General features: G+C 42.7%; 2 protein-coding genes across 4 annotated transcripts in view; one reads left to right on the plus strand and one right to left on the minus strand.

Annotated features, from left to right (window-relative positions):
• Uba5 (ubiquitin like modifier activating enzyme 5) lies at window positions 1–14,150 on the minus strand. 3 transcript variants are annotated; one of them, XM_040740191.1, is made up of 13 exons: window positions 13,841–14,150; window positions 11,474–11,519; window positions 11,274–11,363; window positions 8,082–8,191; window positions 6,844–6,930; window positions 5,731–5,815; window positions 4,874–4,978; window positions 4,587–4,714; window positions 2,531–2,666; window positions 2,033–2,111; window positions 1,754–1,860; window positions 1,526–1,641; window positions 1–182 (listed from the first exon to the last, which is right to left on the minus strand). In XM_040740191.1, the coding sequence occupies exons 1-12, from the start codon at window positions 13,981–13,983 to the stop codon at window positions 1,555–1,557; spliced, it is 1,203 nt and encodes a 400-aa protein (XP_040596125.1). In that variant the 5' UTR covers window positions 13,984–14,150; the 3' UTR covers window positions 1–182; window positions 1,526–1,554. The 3 variants fall into 3 exon arrangements, with proteins under 3 accessions (XP_040596125.1, XP_005074885.1, XP_040596126.1); XM_005074828.4 differs by lacking the exon at window positions 1,526–1,641; XM_040740192.1 differs by lacking the exons at window positions 11,274–11,363; window positions 13,841–14,150 and having other exon boundaries at window positions 11,418–11,519.
• A 440-nt stretch (window positions 14,151–14,590) lies between these two features.
• The window catches only part of Acad11 (acyl-CoA dehydrogenase family member 11), a 75,559-nt gene continuing 71,164 nt past the window's right edge, over window positions 14,591–18,985 (plus strand). Inside the window, exon 1 of the mRNA XM_005074830.4 lies at window positions 14,591–14,864. Within this exon, the coding sequence (XP_005074887.1) occupies window positions 14,722–14,864 (143 nt within the window). The 5' untranslated portion in view covers window positions 14,591–14,721. The remainder of the gene's footprint in view (window positions 14,865–18,985) is intronic.

Raw genomic sequence — 18,985 nt, forward strand, 5'->3', positions numbered from 1 at the left:
TTCACAGGCAGCCCTAAGTTTTATTAGTTCTGATTTTTTTTTTCAATTCCAAGGGAATAGAATAAGCACAGAAAATAAAACAAATGCCAGTCCACTGTCTACATGTTCTTCATCCTGGCCATGAGATCTTCCAAGCTTTCACTAGAATCTTCCACTGTTACTTCAGAAACCGAATCCTCTTGCTGTCAACAAAAGGGGGATGCAATGAAAACAGAACCATACAAAACTGCTTTTTCTTAACTGTTTGTTTTACCCATGCTCACCGTGCTTAAAAAGCATATTCTTCTCCGATACATTTTGAAATATTTAGGGAAGAAATAAAGTTCTTTATATTCCCCACCTAAACTTTGTTTAAGAGGTAACAACTTCAATATTCTTGGCATTTCTACTGAGTGTACTTTTAATATAAAATTACACATCCTTGTAGTGGATCATGAAGTTATGGTATGTGTATATACTGTGTATATATTGTATGATATGTGTATGTATTATCACACCAGGATAAGCCTATCTCCTCAAATCATTTCTTTGTAATTGGAACATTCAAAAGTCACTCTGTCTTTCTGAACATACAACGGTGACTACCACAGCCACCCTTCTGTGACAGTCACCAGAGCTTAGTGTTCCTAATTAGTTGTAACTCACAAGCTGCTACCCAGCCTTCTCCACTCCTCCCCCTGCTCACCCTTGGGAGCCCTACTCCACTCTGTAACATCAAACCTTTTATTAGAGTCCACATATGAGTGAGATCATGGTGTTTGTCCATCTGTGCCAATCTTAATTTAATCACTTCCAGTTCCATCTGTCTTATCACAAATGACAGGTTGTCATCCTCTTATGGCTCAAAAGTGTTCCTCTGTGTGTGTGTGTGTATGTGTGTGTGTGTCTTTATTACTCAATGGACATTTTGGCTATATATATACTGCTGGATCACATACATCACATACATGGTAATTCTTTTAAGTTTCTGAGGAGCCTTCATTCTGTTTTCCATAACAGATGTACTAATTTACATACCTATGGCAGTGCATTATGACATTCCAGGTTCCCATTCTGCACATTCTTGCCAGCATTTATTTATCTGTCCACTTGGAGTGAAATGTACCTCACTGGTTTTCATCTGCAGGCCCCGGTGATTAATAATATTCAGCAACTTTTCAGTATCTACTGCCTATTTGTCTATCTTTTTGTCTTGTGGTCCCAGCCTCTGCTCTGTATGTCTTCCCTTGAGAAAGTCTGTATTTCTGTAGGTTTGTTCATGTGCATGCTGCTCTTGCTCTCCCTCACACACTCTCTCTCTCCCTTCCCTCCCCACCCCACCCCTAACGTCCCACCCTCAACCTCTGCTTCCAGGCTGTTATTACACATCCAGGTTCATCTCAAACTGCACATCTGCTTCAGCCTCTCTGTGTTAGGGTCACAGGCACATACCATTGCCCTTTCCTGAAGTACTTTTAAATGGGTTTGTGGCAAAAATTCTCAGTATATGAAAGTAGTATTCTAATTTAACTAAAATCTATTATACTTGATCCATCCGTGGATGTTTGGAAGTCTCTACTTTCTCAGTTTCCAATGAGCTGTGCCTGTCTCCATGCTGACACTGAGTACTTCCCAGCACCTCAAGGCCGGCTGCACAGATATCTAGACGGAAAACACCTCAGTATCCTTCTGATGAAGACGAAGCTGAAAGAAGATAAATACATATTTTCTCTTCTCTGATATTTACATACATGTAAGTCAGATTTCACAATACCTTCTTTGGAACTGTGTATGCCACTGTAATTCCCTCAGGTAAGTCGGGAATGGGACCTGAAGAGTTCTTCAGTTCCTCTTCTGAAACCTCAGACACCAGCTCAATACCTGCAGGATCAAATGTGAGGCCGTGCTCATTCCCGAGAAAGCCGTAGCAATCACATTTGCTCCATTTCTCCCCCGCCAGGCAGCACTGTAAGAACTATCTGGAGTAGCCGTACACTCCCTCCCAGCACAGAGTGGGCTGCTAATGTGAGTCCGGCGCACGAAGGCTTCCTACCCCACTCGTTGTCCTCGTGAACTATCTCTTCCTCCTCCTCAGGCGCAGCCTCCTGTGCAGGCCGTGTCGCTGCCTTCTTCTGTATACACAAGGGGACCAAAACATCATCACTCCTCAGGTCTCTATAGCACTCCACACAGGTCTTTTTATCTTACCAAAAGCAAGAATGGGTTTTTGTTCTGAAGTATGCTAAATTAACTAAAACTATAAAAACCCAGACTCCATTTATATTATATTCCAAATGTGTTTCTTTTCAAAGTTATTGTTCCAGGCAATGTGATCCTCAGACTTGCTGAGCAATCGACTGACTGTGTATACCTTGTATTCCTCAGACTTGCTGAGCAATCGACTGACTGCGTATACCTTGTATTCCTCAGACTTGCTGAGCAATCGACTGACTGTGTATACATTGTATTCCTCAGACTTGCTGAACAATGGACTGACTGCGTATACCTTGTATTCCTCAGACTTGCTGAGCAATGGACTGACTGTGTATACCTTGTATTCTTCTTGTTGCTTCCTGCAGTTTCTGTCATCACACTGAGGGTTTGGTCTCATGGACATGGTAGGAAAAAAATCCTGCATTGCATTGTATCCAAGGTAAAAACTGACAGTGCCAAAATTTAACAGAAACCTGGAAAAGAAAACCAAATTAGCCAGGTGTGGTAGCACATAACTTTAATCCCAGCATTTGGAGGCAGAAGCAGGCAGATCTCTGTGAGTTCCGGGCCAGCTGGGGATATATAGTGAGATCCCATCTCAAAACACAAAAGAAAAAAGGAAGTCAAATTCTACTTAATAAAGTAAGTCAAAGAGCACTCCCAACACCCTTAAAGCTCCATAGTGACCCCTCCCTGTCAAATGCCGTTCTATTGAAATGCTTCTGTCTTGGTTGCTTTTTTGACAACTTAGCAATACATGAGAGTCCCTGCAAGCTCACAGGTAGTTATCCTGGTGCATGCAAAGGCAAACAATAAAAGAACCCATCTCAGACAACGTGGAAGGTGAGGACTAGCAACTGAGGCTATCTACTGACATCTCACGAACAGCATAGGTGCATGCATGCCTATACACACACACAGACATGAACACACACACACACACACCATGCACATAAATATTAAAATAAAAAACTTTTCTGAAAATATATGTTCTAGCCGGGCGGTGGTGGCACACGCCTTTAATCCCAGCACTCGGGAGGCAGAGGCAGGAGGATCTCTGTGAGTTCGAGGCCGGGCTGGATCGACAGCCTCCAAAACAATACAGAGAAACCCTGTCTCATAAAACCAAAAAAAAAAAAAATATATATATATATATATATATATATATATGTTCTAAATATGTAAAAAGGGCTGAAAAAGAACCCAGCAGATGATAGTACAATGATCATTCATAGAAAAAAACTTAAGTGCCCAACCTTTTTTCACAAGTAAGAGGAAACTGAAATAGCTATTCTTCAGATTGGCAAAGCTTTGACAGCATGCATGAGCCAAATGCCCTGAGTCTTTGAAGGAAGTATAATCCCTTTCCAAGAAAAAGCAGGTGATAAAAGTGTGCACAACTAAATGTACAACCTAGAGAGAAGTGTTTTCGTAACCAGGACTGTTTTCCTTGTAGAACAACATTACTAAGTGTTCTTCGTACCTACTGGTGTTTAGATGGGCCACCTGCTCTTACACCACAGCCCTAGGTCACATTTCCGAGTTCTAGTATGTGTGTCTTATGGTCTCTGCTGGAGCTATACTTCTGACACTAGGATGCCTCAATTACCACATTGCTGTTTGTGGTTATACTGGAGACTGAGGAGATCTAACTAGGCTACTAAGTGTGAAGTTGGCAAAAATTAGCCAAAGTTAGGGAATTCTAAAGGATACTGCTTTTAAAGAGTGAATTGGTTCATATACTGACAAAAACATTACCTATACAAAACCTGTTTTTCTCATTTTTAGCTACAGTTAAGGAACACATTGGCAGAGTCTGGTGTTGGATAACAGAAGTGTTCTTGTGGTTTGATCGCATTTGAATGGCTTTTAGGGAGAATGGCAAGATAGTAGAAACAAGTGTGTTTGTGTCTTGGTCTCCACCCACTGTCAAGGTCTGTACTGCTTTATCTCATTTGCATAATGCTTCCCAGAGTCCTGTGTCACACAACATTTCAGTCAGCAAAAGATCACAGCTGCCACAGTGGTCCCAGGAGTTACTTGGCCTGGTATCTCTGGAGTTCACTGCATTTGCACTATGTTGAAAATGCCTACTGATGCATTCCCGTAATACAGCCTTCTCATCCAGTGCTGTAGGACTGTTGTATCATTCAGCAAGCTATTCCAAATGCAGGGAGTAACTGACATTAAATAAACATGTATGCATGTATATACTCACATACGTACACGAGCACACACATGTAATGCTAATAAAAGTCCATGTATACATGATATACATAAAAGAAAATTGAAGATAACTACTTAGTTGACAGTGTCAATTCTTAGAGTACTTTATGAAATACATTTTAATCAAAAGCATACACAACTATTCAGAAAAATCAGCCCTCACTTACTTTAATACGTTTTGTACCAAGATCCCTGCAACCACTCCCATGGTGGTGGGGAGACTGGCGGCGCAGACGCCTTCTCGTTTCAGGGTTTTTTCATCAATATTTGAAGCAACTACAAGTGGTGGCGCACACTAATGAAAAAGAATACACCAATTTCAAACAAAATAGAGTGAAAAAATGGAAACGACCCAAATAGTATCCCAGCACACTCCCGCTCCTCTGAACTGTAGACATCAATTACAAGAGATCACTGATAGCTAACAGTGACAGTGAGCCAAGACAATGCCTACCGCAAAACAAGCCGACTCTCCAGGGATCATGAGCTGGATGTGGCCGGAAACTGCATTTTCACTGACCCCAGACTCCATCCACGTCTGACCAAGTTCGTTACAAGCCTTAACAAGAAAAAGGAAAACACAAATGACTGCCAACCTCCTTTGTGGAATACAGGTGTCATCTAAATGGATTCTGAGGATTTGAGGGTCAGAGAGAAGAGCTGCGATAGTTGAGTTAAAGTGCCGGTATTCCAGACACAGTAACATCAAGCCACTGCTTGCTAGACTTCTTCAGATTGATTTAAAAACTTATTTTTCTAAAACTTCAGTAATACAAAAAATATAAGAATCATTTAAAAGTGGTTCAAAAGACAAATATTTTATCTTTGGGAAATGTTTTCAATTTATATATTTAATCCTAGTAAAACAAAAGGTTAAAACCAATGGTGAGCTCGCAAGACGGCTTAGTTAGCAAAGATGCTTGCCACCAAGTGATGACTTGAATTCAATCCCTAGGTCCCACATGGTCTCATCACTGAGAGAACCAACTCCTGCAAGTTGCCCTCTGACCTCCACAGGCATACGGTGGTATGCACATGCACACGTACGCGCACACACACACACACACACCAAATGTAATGAAAACTCAGTGGTGACTAGACTAAGTATCATAAAGTACTCATTTCCTTTAAAACCATACATCAGAACATCTGCTACTTTATCTGTAAGAGAGTGAGACATTGTAACATGTCACAGGTGAGGCCAGAAGCTCTTATCACACATTTTAAAAGCAGGCTGTCTAAACTTGGAACTATTTTTAGCTAGAACACTCAGGTTAGAGCCAGGGCTGCAAGCCCTTATACAATACTCACTGTATTTATTGCCATTCGAGCTTCGAAGTTGTCTACACAGCTAAGAACCAGGTCAACAGGTTTTCCTTCTTCTAATCCACCATTACTGGAAAAGGAAAGTAAATTATATTTGAAAAACAATGAGGACACAAAATACATTTCTTCTGTCGTAAGGCTTAGTGGCTGACACCTGTAGTCCTAGCACCTGAGGCTGAGCAGGACTCCATACAGTATGAGATTGCACCTCAAAAAAACAACCAAAAGCAAACCCAAATCCCGTGGTCCATATAAATTCTCCACTGTTACTTGAAGCAAGATCTCAAACTTGTGGTCCTCCTGTTTCAGTCTCCCAAGTGGTAGATTTACAAGCATTCACCACCACACCCAGTGCGACACAAAACTGAATTTTATTTGTGATGTCAGTTTTCCTTCATTAAATGTTTGAACACAATTATACCATAGTGTTTAATGTTAATGACCTCACATAAAGTGTTAAGTCACTTCCTGAATAGAAAATTAATGATTCCATACTAGTAAAGGAAGCATGAAGTCTGTTCACAGGGTTGTCCTCTCCCTATGAGCTCTTACAGATACTTGTTCTGGTTTAGTTCTTTAGTCCTGTGCAGACAGAAGCCAGGGCCTCAGGCATGCCAAGTAAATGCCCCAACTGTGAGATACACACAGCCCTATTTTTTTTATTTTTCATTGTTTTGAGAAAGGGTCTACGTTGCCCAGGTTAGCCTCGAACTTATATGCTGGAATTCAGGCCTGTGCAACTGAGCTCAGCAAGTGTCACTGCCTTGTTTATGCTTTCCTACAAACATACGCTTAATAAAGCTAATTGAATAAAATTACTGCAGAGATCCTGACAGGCTGAAGAAAATGTTTCAGGCATAAAATACCATCTAGAGCACAGAACATAAACCTGAGGGCCTCTTGTTGAATCATTGTAATTTTCAGAGGGATTTTCCCCCAACTTTATTTTTGGGATATATATATGTTGGTATGTAGACTGCATTCTAATATATAAACATTACAATATATAAACAATACAAAATTTTGTCAATAGATTTTCTAGCACTTGTTTAACTGAGCTGGACAGCGTACATTACACAAAATATTCATAAATTTTACCTTATTCTATTCATGAAATGTTCAAAGTGTTCCACTGTGGTGATATTGTAGTTGTGAACTTCAAACACAACATCAGGGTTAATGTTCCTAAGAGGGAAAAGCAAATGTTACAAACCCTCCTAGTAAGAAGAGGACGGAAGGATAGAAAAGGCTTCTGTCTGCCAAGGTGAAGACAGATGGACTGGTGTGACACATCCACACACTGTCTGCAATGATCAGTGTCTCATGCTGTTTTCTTTACAAATAAGCTTGAGGCAACATCTGTTTTTAAAAAAGGACTGAAAAGCAGAAAGGAGAGGGCTGAAGAAGGAAGGAGGATTTAAATGGGTCTGAAGATGCCCAAGTCCTCCTCTGCTGCCGTTGTTGCACTTCACGATGAAAACAGGTCATCTGTGTCCAACCCTCGGCACACTGCAGCTGCCGCAGAACAGCAGCCGGGGCAGCCCACGCTGCTTTTGATGACTATGTCCTTCTGCAAGGTCAACATTGGACACCCTAGTGTGGACTCTCCTAAGATTTCAGGAATGCTCCCATAGTAACATGGAGCAACTTACGCGCTGGGAATAAAGCTTTCACGGCTGCTGGTAGTCCCAGTACAGCCTGATAGTTTCTTTATGCCTTATTTAGTTTAGTCCAAGAATGTTTGGGGTTGGCATATTACAGCGTATAAGCCAAATCTGGCCCACTATCCACTCTGGTATGGCCTTTAAGGTAAGAATTACCTGGTTTGGGTTTTTGTTCTGAGTCTATGCCGTGCCCTGCAGCTCTGGTTAGCCCAGTACTTGCTGTGCAGTACAGGCTGACCTCAAATTTGGGATACTCCTCACATGTGCATAAATTCCTGTGTGCTGGGATTTGCAGCACGTGCCACCACACACAACTAAGAATAATTCTTAAATGGTTGGGGGAAATCTTTTTCAGAGTACTTCATGACATGAAAAGAGAATTCAGATTTCAAAGTCTAAAACTCAAGTTTTACTGGAACAAAGGCATGTATGCTCAATCACTTATGGCTAATCTCACACCAAGGCTCCACAGTTAAACTGTGGCAGCAAAGTTGAAAATATGTACACTTTAGTCCTACACACAACCCAGGTCTAAGAAGTAAGAGAATTCTTTGTGTAAGTGAATATGCATTTCACAGAGAAAAATCCAAATCCATTTATACTTAGCTTAGCTCACAGCATACACAGAATAAGACCCCAGTGTGAGTGGCCCTCTGCTACAACTGCAGTTACCTCAAGGTAAACTCTGCTGCTTGGACTTTACTGAGTCCTGCTTGATGAGGCTGGAAGAAAAGTCGATTCATGTTGGCCAGTTCCACCTTGTCATAGTCAAAGAGCAGTAACTACAATTAAAACAGTGGTATTTCAGTGAAAAGTGACATTAAACCAGTGGATTTTCCATTTGATAGGCTTAACGTTAGTGGTGCAATAACATTAGTGAATTCTCCAGCAGCTGGTGTCTTACAGTGATTTACTAATGTCCTGTGAGGTAAACGCGCAGCTCCCTTTACCCTCAGCTTAGGGACAAGGCAGCTAGGGGCCTTGCTGAACAGCAGGCCCTCAGCTACCTAACGCAGGCCTCTCTGTGCAGCAGCTCGCCCCTACCCAGTGCTGCACTGCTTCTACAGACCACCGCAGACTGGCTGAGAGAAGGGGAGTCTGTTCCACTTCACTCCAGCAATTTAAAAATTTTACCAAGATCGTAGTTCATTCCCTCCCCCCCACACACACACTTTTCTCCCTTTGTATGACATACCATATAACTGAGCTGGGGCTAAATTATGTTTTCCTGCTTTATTCTACGTCTACATCAGTGTTTGCCACTGTACACATATCACTTAAAATGAGCAGATCACATTTCTTATCAGTAAGAACAGGTTCTATGAATCTACAAAAATGAGATTTTATTCTCTCTTTTTTTGCAGTGCTGGGGATTGAACCTGGGACCTAATCCATGCTAGATAAACTGCTCTACCACAAAGCTACATCCCCAGATCTATTTTTATTCTTCTCAATACAGAAACTTAAAAAAGAAAAGCTTCTGACAACACCTAGAGAACCTTTAATATCTTGCTAACAAAGATACTACTTAAGCCGTTTATCAAGTCCAAGTCCCTAAACCATGGCTCATTCAATAATATTTACTAGATGGGACAGAGTATTAAATTTGAGTTTGTGACTCCTAATTGGTTTTGAGAAAAGAAGTGGACGTTGTAACACTGCCACTACTTGGCTTAGGTCACAGGAAATGATGCGGACTTTCCGGCCTGCCACACATCAGGAAAGCAAGGCCTCTGATGCAGACTTGGTGGTCCAGGGAGCTGCAGCTACTTGTGGAGATAAGAAAGGGCTCTGGGTCTTCTAGGCACCCTTTCCCCACTAACTTAATCAATTAGCGTCTTGCTTATCTATTTTAAAGAAAGAATTCCTGAAACTTACCTGTTTATAGTCTTTTATAAACCTGGGTATAAAGTGGGATTGATGGAAGAGTTACTGAAAATGCAGGAGTCTGCATCTCACTGCCAGAATTCTAGTTACCTATCATGGGTATAACTGGACATGAGAGCTAACCAAGTCTTCCCGGGTGATTCTAATTACAGTAGTCCTCAAGAATGACTGCTGCGACCTCATCTAACAGCATCTGCATCACCTGAAATTGTTAGTGGGGCAAAGAGCACTTCACCAACATAAATATGCAGAGTCTACTAGAAGATAGATTCTGATTCAGTTGTATGTGCTGCACCTTAAGTCTTCCCTCCTAGCAAATGCCCAGGCAAGCAAGGCTCCAATGGTTCTCAGTGCTTAGTTTCTGCACTATCAGATTACCTGGAAACCAGTTATGACAATTTCCAGGCTACCTGACACCTGTAGGATTAAAACTACATAACTGAGGTCTGGCAGTGTGTTTTAATATGGTCACATACTCAACTTTTAACTACTGATCTCGAGCATCTCCAATAATCCGCCAATCAACTGGGTCCTCAAGCAGTATTTGACCTGCTTCTGCAAACCACTTCAAAGTCATTAAAATTATAATAAGCATTTTAAGTATTTTGTTGGCATCATTTTATATTGATAAATGAGGGCCAAAATGCAATTGCTATCTTTTGACATTAAGTTATTGACAAATGATATTGAATAATGTATGTTTTATGAAAATAACAGGGCAGATAATTGTGGAAAACTTATCCAACCACTGAGTAACATCAATAGTCCTTGGCTTTATAAACCTATGGTTGGCAGATTAAATTCTAGTAGAAGGTTACTTCTTTCTACAATTCTAATCCATCTTTAAAAGGAAACAACATGGGTTAAATAAAAAAATCTAAAAACATCCCCTAGTTCAAATTCAATGCTTTCCATTCTCTGTGTGTGTTTAATTGAGCACGTAAAAAGATTTTCAGGATCTGAGTGTTTCATTTGCATACTTTATCCATTTAAATATACTATTGTCTTTTGTATTAAAGGATCAATAAGACAAAACTTTTTAAAACACTGTTGTGGGGGACTTAGAGGAGTGAAGGGAGTTGAGGCTGTAGTCAGGATATATTGTATGAGAGAAGAATAAAAAATAATAATAACTTAAGAAAAAATACTGCAGTCACTTGGCAGAAGTTTAAATTTGTCCAGGGTCAGCACTTCTTGAAATAAAAATATATGCTCAAAGTTGTAGCCTGTTCCCACAAGTTGTACTTTGGCTATTTGTAATTAGCCAACTATGTATGAGTGTGGGGCTGAACTCTGACCACCAAGAGCAAGCACAGGAACCCTTACATTAGAAATGGAAACTCAGCAGAACCCCTATTGGGTGTGCCTGTCTGCTTGATTTGGCATGGCTATGCACCCTCCTGCAGAAGTAAATTTTTTGCCTTGTTAAAATACTATGGGTCTATGTGGCCTTTTTTTGGGAGGGACACCCCAGAACCAGGTTTTTTGTTTGTTTGGTTGGTTTTTTTTTTTTTTTTTTTTTTGGTTTTTCAAGATAGGGTTTTTCTGTGGCTTTGGAGGTTGTCCTGGAACTCACTCTGTAGACCAGGCCGGCCTCGAACTCACAGAGATCCGCCTGCCTCTGCCTCCCGAGTGCTGGGATTAAAGGCGTGCGCCACCAACGTCGGCCAGAACCAGGTTCTATATCTAAGTATCTCACAGGTTCTGTATCTAAAAATAATTCCAAATCACTTTCACTTACACATTACACTACTCAAAAAAAGTTCCTCAACACAATTAAATACCCTTTGTTTAAATGGCAATAACATGAGCCTTTGTTAGGAGAGGGATATGACTCAGCCTCTTGAGAAGAGCAATTTCCATAAATACAAGAGAAATCGGTAAAGCAGTGATTGATCAGAAGAGTGCTAATCTGTACCTGATTTGCTGCAGGAGTGTACAGTTCCCTACTGGACAGGCAAAGAGAGATCTTTTTACCTTACCAATGCCACATCTTGTCAGCATTTCCGCAGTCACACTACCAACTCCACCAACACCTACGATTGCTACAGCATAAGTACGGATTCTCTGTGAAACACAATCATACATGTGCTGGTTACTACTCCTCATTTGATTGCTCACCAGAAATTCTTCGTTTACTGAAATCAAGTTCAGAAGCGTGGCAAGGGTCATCATACCTCATAGTCACTGACAATTCCCATCCGTTTCAATGCCATCAGGCGGCTTAAAGGGAAAAAAAAAAGTTTCAGAGTTTTTGCAGTCTTTTTGATTTTTATTTTTATGTGTATGGGTGGTTTACCTGTATGTATGCTTACACATGCAGTACTGAAGGTACATGCAATGCCTACGTAGGCCAAAGGAGGTTGTCAGATTCCCTGGGCCTAGAGTTATGGATGGTAGACTCCTATGTGGGTGCTGGGAATTGAACCTGGGTCCTGTGGAAGACCAGTTAGTACTCTTAACCACTGAGCCAGCTCTCCAGCCCCAAACTTGTAATCTTTTAGTTAACAGTGATATTTACAGACATGCGCCATCCAAGAAAACAATCACCAGAACTGCACTATTACTACTTCAAAAGAGGAGGAATCTAGCTGGATGGACATGGTGGCAGGCATCTGTAATCCTAGCACTCTATAGAGGCTGAGGCAGGAGGATTAGGAGTTCAAAACCAGCTTGGGGTACACAGCAAATCTGACAACCTACTGAAAGTAAAGGCTAACTTTTACTAAGTAAGAATAAATCACTGGGTAGGTTTAGAAACATGGACAATCCTGGGTGTAGCCTGTGAAACATTTTTCTTCTAAAGAACCTCCTTTATCCTAATGTGCAGCCAAGAACTACACCTAATGGCTTAAATGTTAAGGGTCAAAGTGAAATGCCATTATTTTCCCATGCTGTATTAGTATATAAAGAAAATGAAATAAGCTCATGGTCTCTGTCCATAATGTATGATGGCAACTTTTGGAGAGATCTGATGTATCCCAAGGACTTTAAGCACTTCAGCTCGTCTATTCTAGTGTGTGTGTGTACTGTGTGTGTATATGTACATCAATTTATTATATTAACTTTTCATTTGTTTGTTTTAGGATGGCACAGGAAGCTCTGGGGTTCTTAGAAAGGCCAGCAGTCCACTAGGCTGCCCCTTACTTCCCACTTTCCCCTCTGAGCATCTGTAAATGCGTACTACTGCAGCATTTCCATTTCTTGCTTTTCAGTCTCCTGAAGCGTTCACTTGTAAATGTCCGATACTGATGCCTTGGCCATTTTGGTTAGGTAACTGTTCACTGCTGGGCGGGTGCTTTGGAACTCTCCCTTTCCTCCATAACCTCCATTCCTCCAGGCAGCAACTGTGTCTTCCCTACACCTCATCTCCTCATGCTTCACTTACTCAACCTAACTCCCATAGTCCTCCAAAGCTTCTCTACATACCTTCACCTGCATAAGTCTCCAACGTCATCATCTGAGAGTGCCTCTAGACGCACAGCACACATTGCTCTTTTCCTGGAACTTCATGTGAGCTACAACTACCCAGTTTTTATCCACACTTACAGACTTCCTGACTTACTGAGGAGAAACCTAACACACTCAGATTGTATGGTTTACTCAATCTATCTAAAGTGGCTCTCCAACACTCAATTGTCTCACCTACAGAGTGAGATCGAAATAGCGATCCCATGGGGCTGCTGTGAGAAGGAAAACATGTAACTGAAAGGTCTAACTGCACGCTACTGAACGCAGTCTTGTACGAGGCTTGCCATGTACATCTGCTGCTTTAAGAACTCCACATAACCTGACTGTTTCAGCCTTCCCAGCTATGACGGAAATGGACATCCCTGTGGTCCCACGGTACAGGTAATACCCTGAAGCAGCATAGCAGCTGTTAGAAGTTACTGGCTATTCAGTAAGCTGAGAAATGAATTCACTCAGTCTTGGTGCAGAGGCCTTCCCTCAACCACAGCTATGTATTTCCCCTCATAAACTACTACGTCCTTTTAGGGAGAGCAAAGGACAGGAGTAAGCAGGCCTAGCAAAGTCGACAATCAGAGAAGTTCCTGAGCTCCCTAGTCACTAACTCTCCTCTCCCTGGTTCATCTAAGTTACACAGAAAGACCTTTCGGGAACTGTGGTCTATCCTTCGCAGCTTCACGTAAGATGTTACGTTACGGCAGAGTTTACTAGCAATCAGCCTTATGCAGAGTAAGGTAGACTAAATAAAGAGACAAGGGTAACAGGAAATTGGGCACAGGACAGAGAGCACAAGAGCTGCACCATATGGAGGCCTGGCTTGAATTTTTTATTAAAATAAGATGTTATTTTTTCTCTTTGCAGGTGGAAGGGTTCTCACTACACAGCCCAAGCTAGTTTAGGACTCATTATGTAGCCCAGGCTGGCCTGGAACTCGCGACAGCCCCCTTCCCCCTTACCCTACCGAATGCTGACATCAATCAGGAGTCACTACGCTCGGCAAGGATTATCTTCTGACTAGCACTAAGACGTGACCCTGCCTATCTAGAAATAGGACCTCCACAGCAAGAAAGGATCACCTGTAGGGATTGGAGTCCACCACCTCGGAGCTCATCTTCTCGATGCGGGTCCGGCCGCCCACGACGTGCCGGCTTCTCTCCCGGGCGAGTTCTTGTTCCAGCTCCTCAACCCGCTGCCGCAGCCGCTCCACCGACTCCGCCATGGCTGGGCCCCCGGCAGCCGCCGCTCCCAGCCTGGGCCTCCGCCGCCGCCGCCTCCCCACGCTGCAGCGATGGACGCGCGAAATGAAGGTGGACTAGGTACAGCCTTCCGGATCCCGACACCCAAGGAAGAGCCTCCAAGCATCCCAGTTAGACACGTCTCCGCCACGCCCGCAGGTCTTCCGGCGCGCCACTTCCGGCGCGTCACCGCCACGGCTCCCCTCGGCGAAAACCCTCCTCAAAACAGGTCTCCTCTAGAAACGCTAAACCAGGTCGCAGCAGGGCCAGTGTCATGTGCGTCCAGATCAGGCCGACAGCGACTCTGCCTTTCTAACCTAGGAGGCCATGAAGAACACCGAGGTCTTTTACTCCCGGACCCAAAGTTCCGGCGGACCCTCTTCATAACCGGACCTCCCAGGCCTTCCGCCTGATGCGTCATTGACACTAGAGTGGAAGATATGTCTTCACTCGCCCGAGTGACGTTTGTGACCTTGTGTTTCTATTAAAATCGAGACCCCCCCCCGCTCTGACGCTGATAGAGAATTCTAAATTGGGGTCCACAGCAGGCACTTCCTTCATTTCTCCCCCAGACCCAAGCCACTACGCTCGACCGCCCACACAGCTTAGCAACGTGATTGGCTTCCGCTAAGCCCCGCCTTGGCCACGCCTCCAAGCTGTGTTGTTTCTACCTCCGTCCCTCCTCCGTGTCACCTGTGTACCCCGTGACTGCGGTGGCAATCATGGAGAGGAATGTCACCAGTGACACCGTGGAAGTGCTACCCCAGCACAAGTTCGACATCAGGTCCCTGGAGGCCTACCTGAATCAGCATTTGCCTGGCTTTGGGTCAGATTCCCGGGCTGTGCTGACCATAACTCAATACAGGTATCTATCTATCGTAGTCTTCGCCTCCAGCTGGAGCAAGTCTGTGCTTGGTGCTTTTCTTCCTTTGGCCCTGGGTAGGTTTCTCATTTGCCATTCGCGATTTGTTTCCGTGCAAGCACGCTTCCTGTATGGCTTGGCCTTGAATCCCAGGCTAGTTTGAGCTAAAAGGCAGTAGTAGAAGCGCAGTGTTCATTATGCAATGCAGTCTTTTTAAGGACTAAGATCATTTGCCTAATTCACTGAGATGGATGAAGCTGGACGCGTTTGGGGGAATGGATGCCTTCGTGACCTTTTGTGCTAAATCTGAAGGCATTTTCTGAAGGGCTGGTGGCATTTTTGTTTAATTGACCTTAGTCACCTGCAGCTAGGTTAATAACACCACCTGAAGTATACAAATTCAGATTCTAGCCTTTCCACTTAGCCATATTAAGCACCACTTGAGGCACAAGTTCTTGAAGAAAGGAAATTAAACTGGATGAGATAACCTTGAGAGTACCTGTCTCCACTGACAAGTGAATCTGACTTCATCTGATGTTTTGCAATACTTTTTCATTTTTATACGGTTGAAGTATAAAACCATTATATGGTTGCAGTATAAAACCATTTCATATGGTCCCAGTAAACTGTGTCTGGCCTTTCTATCTGGGGGTCTAAGTGTAACATACATTCTGAGACCAACGTTTCTTTCTTTTAACATTTGCCTGTTCCCATTAGTCTTGATAAGGCAATGAAGTAATGCAGGTGAAAGGGCTTAAGCATTGAAATATCTGTGTGGAGATAAAGTATTACACTTCTGAAAATAGTGCTTTGTGTTGTAAACAGACTAAAACAGATCAAAGTTCAGATGTTAATGGTTCGTTCACTCCGCATGGAATTTGGCCAGCTTGTCATTTGAGCATCCCATCCTGCTTTCGGGCAAAGGTTATATATCCTCAGGCTACTGTGGTCCTGTGCTGATTTTAAAATAATTCTGAATTAAGTTGATGTTCACCAAAATCATGCTCAATAAATGAAATTAGTTGTGATACAGAAATTACTCCAGAAACCAAGCTGGTGTTACATGGCTTTAATCCCACCACTTGTAGGGTGAGGGAGCATGATTGTGAGTGTGAGGCCAGCCTGGATTATGTAGCAATCCCTGGTCTCAAAAACTCTTTTTCCAGAAATGTCCTGTAAACTTGACTTAACACATGTGTATGGAAGTTCAGATTCCACAGAGAAGACACACTCATTTACTGGACAAATGAAAACATTATAAGAGATAAAAACATACTAGGTCCCAAAAATATCAAAAAAAAAAGTTTTAAACTTGGGCCAGTGAGATGGCTTATCAGGTAAAGGCACCTGCTGCCAAGCCTGACACTCTGAGGTCAGTCCCAGGAAACCGCACTGTAGAAGGAGAGAATCGATTCCTGAAAGTTGTCCCCTGACCTCCATACACGCCCCCATAGATAAACAGACAAATAAAACCATGCATTTTCACAATATAAGTGCAAACTTTTTAACAGGACAAGAACAGCGAACAAATACCTCACTGGTTCATGTGTTGGTGAGCCAATGAGCTACACGGTAATATTTTGTTAAAATAAGCATGCACATCACTTGCATTTCTATATCCTAGCAACAGTCAAAATATGGCATTCAAAAAACTCTGATAAGAACATTAAAAAAAACAATTACCTGAACACCAGTCTAATAGGTATGCAAGACCTTTGTATGGGACATGACAAAACCCTATTAGGAATTTTTTTTTTTGTATTTTCCATCTTTACATGGCATTTTTATTACTCTGCTTCTCTTTTTTTCCTTTTTTATTTAAATTAGAAACAAACTTGTTTTACATGTCAATCCCAGTTCCCTCTCCCTCCCCTCCTCCCCTCCCTCTCATCAACCCCCTATACCATCCCCTTTCTGCTCCCCAGGGAGGGTGAGGCCTTCCATGGAAGAATCTTCAAAGTCTGTCATAATTTGGAGCAGGGCCTAGCCCCTCCCCCTTGTGTCTAGGCTGAGAGAGTATCCTTCTATGTGGAGTGGGCTCCCAAATTCCATTCGTGTACTAGGGATAAATACTGACCCACTACCAGAGGCCCCATAGATTGCCCAGACCTCCAAACTGACATCCTCGTTCAGGGTGTCTATCAGTCTGGGGTCCATGACTGTCCCTTGTTCAGGACAGCTGTTTCTGTGGGTTTCACCAGCCTGGTCTTGACCCCTTTGCTCATCACTCCTCCCTCTCTGCAACTGGATTCCAGAGTTTAGCTCAGTGTTTAGCTGTGGGTGTCTGCTTCTGCTTCCATGAGCTACTAGATGAAGGCTCTAGGATGGCATATAAGGTCGTCATCAATCTCATTATCAGAGAAGGGCATTTAAGGTAGCCTCTCGACTATTGCTTAGATTGTTAGTTGGGGTCAGCCTTGTAGATTTCTGGACATTTCCCTAGTGCCAGATTTCTCTGTAAACCTATAATGGGTCCCACTATTATGGTATCCCTTTTCTTGCTCTCCTCTATTCTTCCCCTGACCCAATCTTCCTCCTCGCTCATGTCCTCTTCTCCACTCTTCCTCTCCCCTTCTTTTTCTCCTAACTCCCTCTCCCCTCCCCCCCACCATGGCCTCAATTAGCTCAGGAGATCTTATCCCTTTCCCCTTCTCCAGGGGACCATGTATGTCTCACTTAGGGTCCTCATTGATTCCTAGCTTCTCTGGCAGGGTGGATTGTAGGCTGGTAATCCTTTGCTCTATGTCTAAAATCCATATATGAGTGAGTATATTCCATGCTTGTCTTTTTGTGACTGGGTTACCTCACTCAGGATGGTTTCCTGTAGTGCCATCCATTTGCTTGTGAATTTGCTTGTTTTTTTTCCACTGAGTAGTACTCCACTGTGTAAAAGTACCACATTTTCTCTATCCATTCTTCAGTTGAGGGACATCTAGGTTGCTTCCAGTTCTGACTATTACAAATAATGCTGCTATGAACATGGTTGGGCAGATGTCCTTGTATGAATGTGCATCTTTTGGATATATGCCTAAGAGTGGAATTGAAGGATCTTGTGGTAGACTGATTCCCATTTTCCTGAGGAACTGCCATACTGATTTCCAAAGTGGTTGTACGAGTTGGCACTCCCACCAGCAGTGGAAGTATGTTCCCCTCTTTCTCCACATCCTCTCCAGCATAACCTGTCATTGGTGTTTTTGATTTTAGCCATTCTGACAGGAGTAAGATGGTATCTCAGAGTTGTTTTGATTTGCATTTCCCTGATGGCTAAGGATGTTGAGAACTTTCTTATGTGTCTTTCAGTCATTTTAGATTCCTCCATTGAGAACTCCCTATTAGGAATTTTTAAAGAACTTTAGGAATAAAATTCCTAAACATGAGCAGGAAAAGTCAGTACTGTAAATTTTTCTTTGGTCCCAAATGATCTGTAGATTCAAAGCAATGTCAGTCAAAATCCTAGTGCTCTTGACCTTGAAAAGGCTGCTTGACTGAAGTGGGTTCAAGACAGACTTTGAAGAAGAGAGATTCGGTGGAGGAGAGTGAAGAGGGGCCAAGAAGAGGCTTCAGAAATAACCAAATAACCAGTGGTTAAGAATTTGCACAAGAAAAGAGTCTAGCGCAAAGAGCCCAAGAAGATGGGGGTGCCCACCAATAGGGTGGATTGTTTACTGTAGATGTTGAAAGGAAGCCACTGTGTGGATGCAGAAAATCCTGCTACAACTAAGTGCAAGTTCACATCTGATTGCTTCGATTTTCTCATTCAAATATGACACTGGGTGATTAGTGACAAAAGAACATAGAAGAGGGAGTGGTCAGAGAAGAGAAATGAAGTTAGTGGGCTGAAGAAATATGACTGCCATATGGGGTTCACTTTGAGGTTTGTGATCATGAATTTGAAGAGTGGACTTACTTCAGTAGATGTTGATGCTTTCCCAAGTGTGCTTGTTTCAAGACACACCCAGCTTTGCCAGGTTCCGGTGGCCAGAACCCATTACTCTTAAAATTATTACTTTTTAATTGTGTGTGCATGTGTAAGCATATAATGGTGTGCACTCTCACTATGTGGGTCCCAGGAATGGAACTCAGGGTGTCAGGCTTGGTGGCATGCACCTTTACCCACACAACCA

This window comes from Mesocricetus auratus, unplaced genomic scaffold, assembly GCF_017639785.1.
Source record: "Mesocricetus auratus isolate SY011 unplaced genomic scaffold, BCM_Maur_2.0 Super-Scaffold_100691, whole genome shotgun sequence".
NCBI classification, from domain to species: Eukaryota; Metazoa; Chordata; class Mammalia; order Rodentia; family Cricetidae; genus Mesocricetus; species Mesocricetus auratus.

Excerpts from the sequence above, each read along its gene's own strand:
- Uba5 (XM_040740191.1), bottom strand. The coding sequence starts at position 13,983 with ATGGCGGAGTCGGTGGAGCGGCTGCGGCAGCGGGTTGAGGAGCTGGAA. Across the intron at positions 11,364-11,473 it reads GAATTGTCAGTGACTATGAG|AGAATCCGTACTTATGCTGT; the intron begins GTATGATGACCC and ends TGTGTTTCACAG. Across the intron at positions 4,715-4,873 it reads GAGAGTCGGCTTGTTTTGCG|TGTGCGCCACCACTTGTAGT; the intron begins GTAGGCATTGTC and ends CTTTTTCATTAG.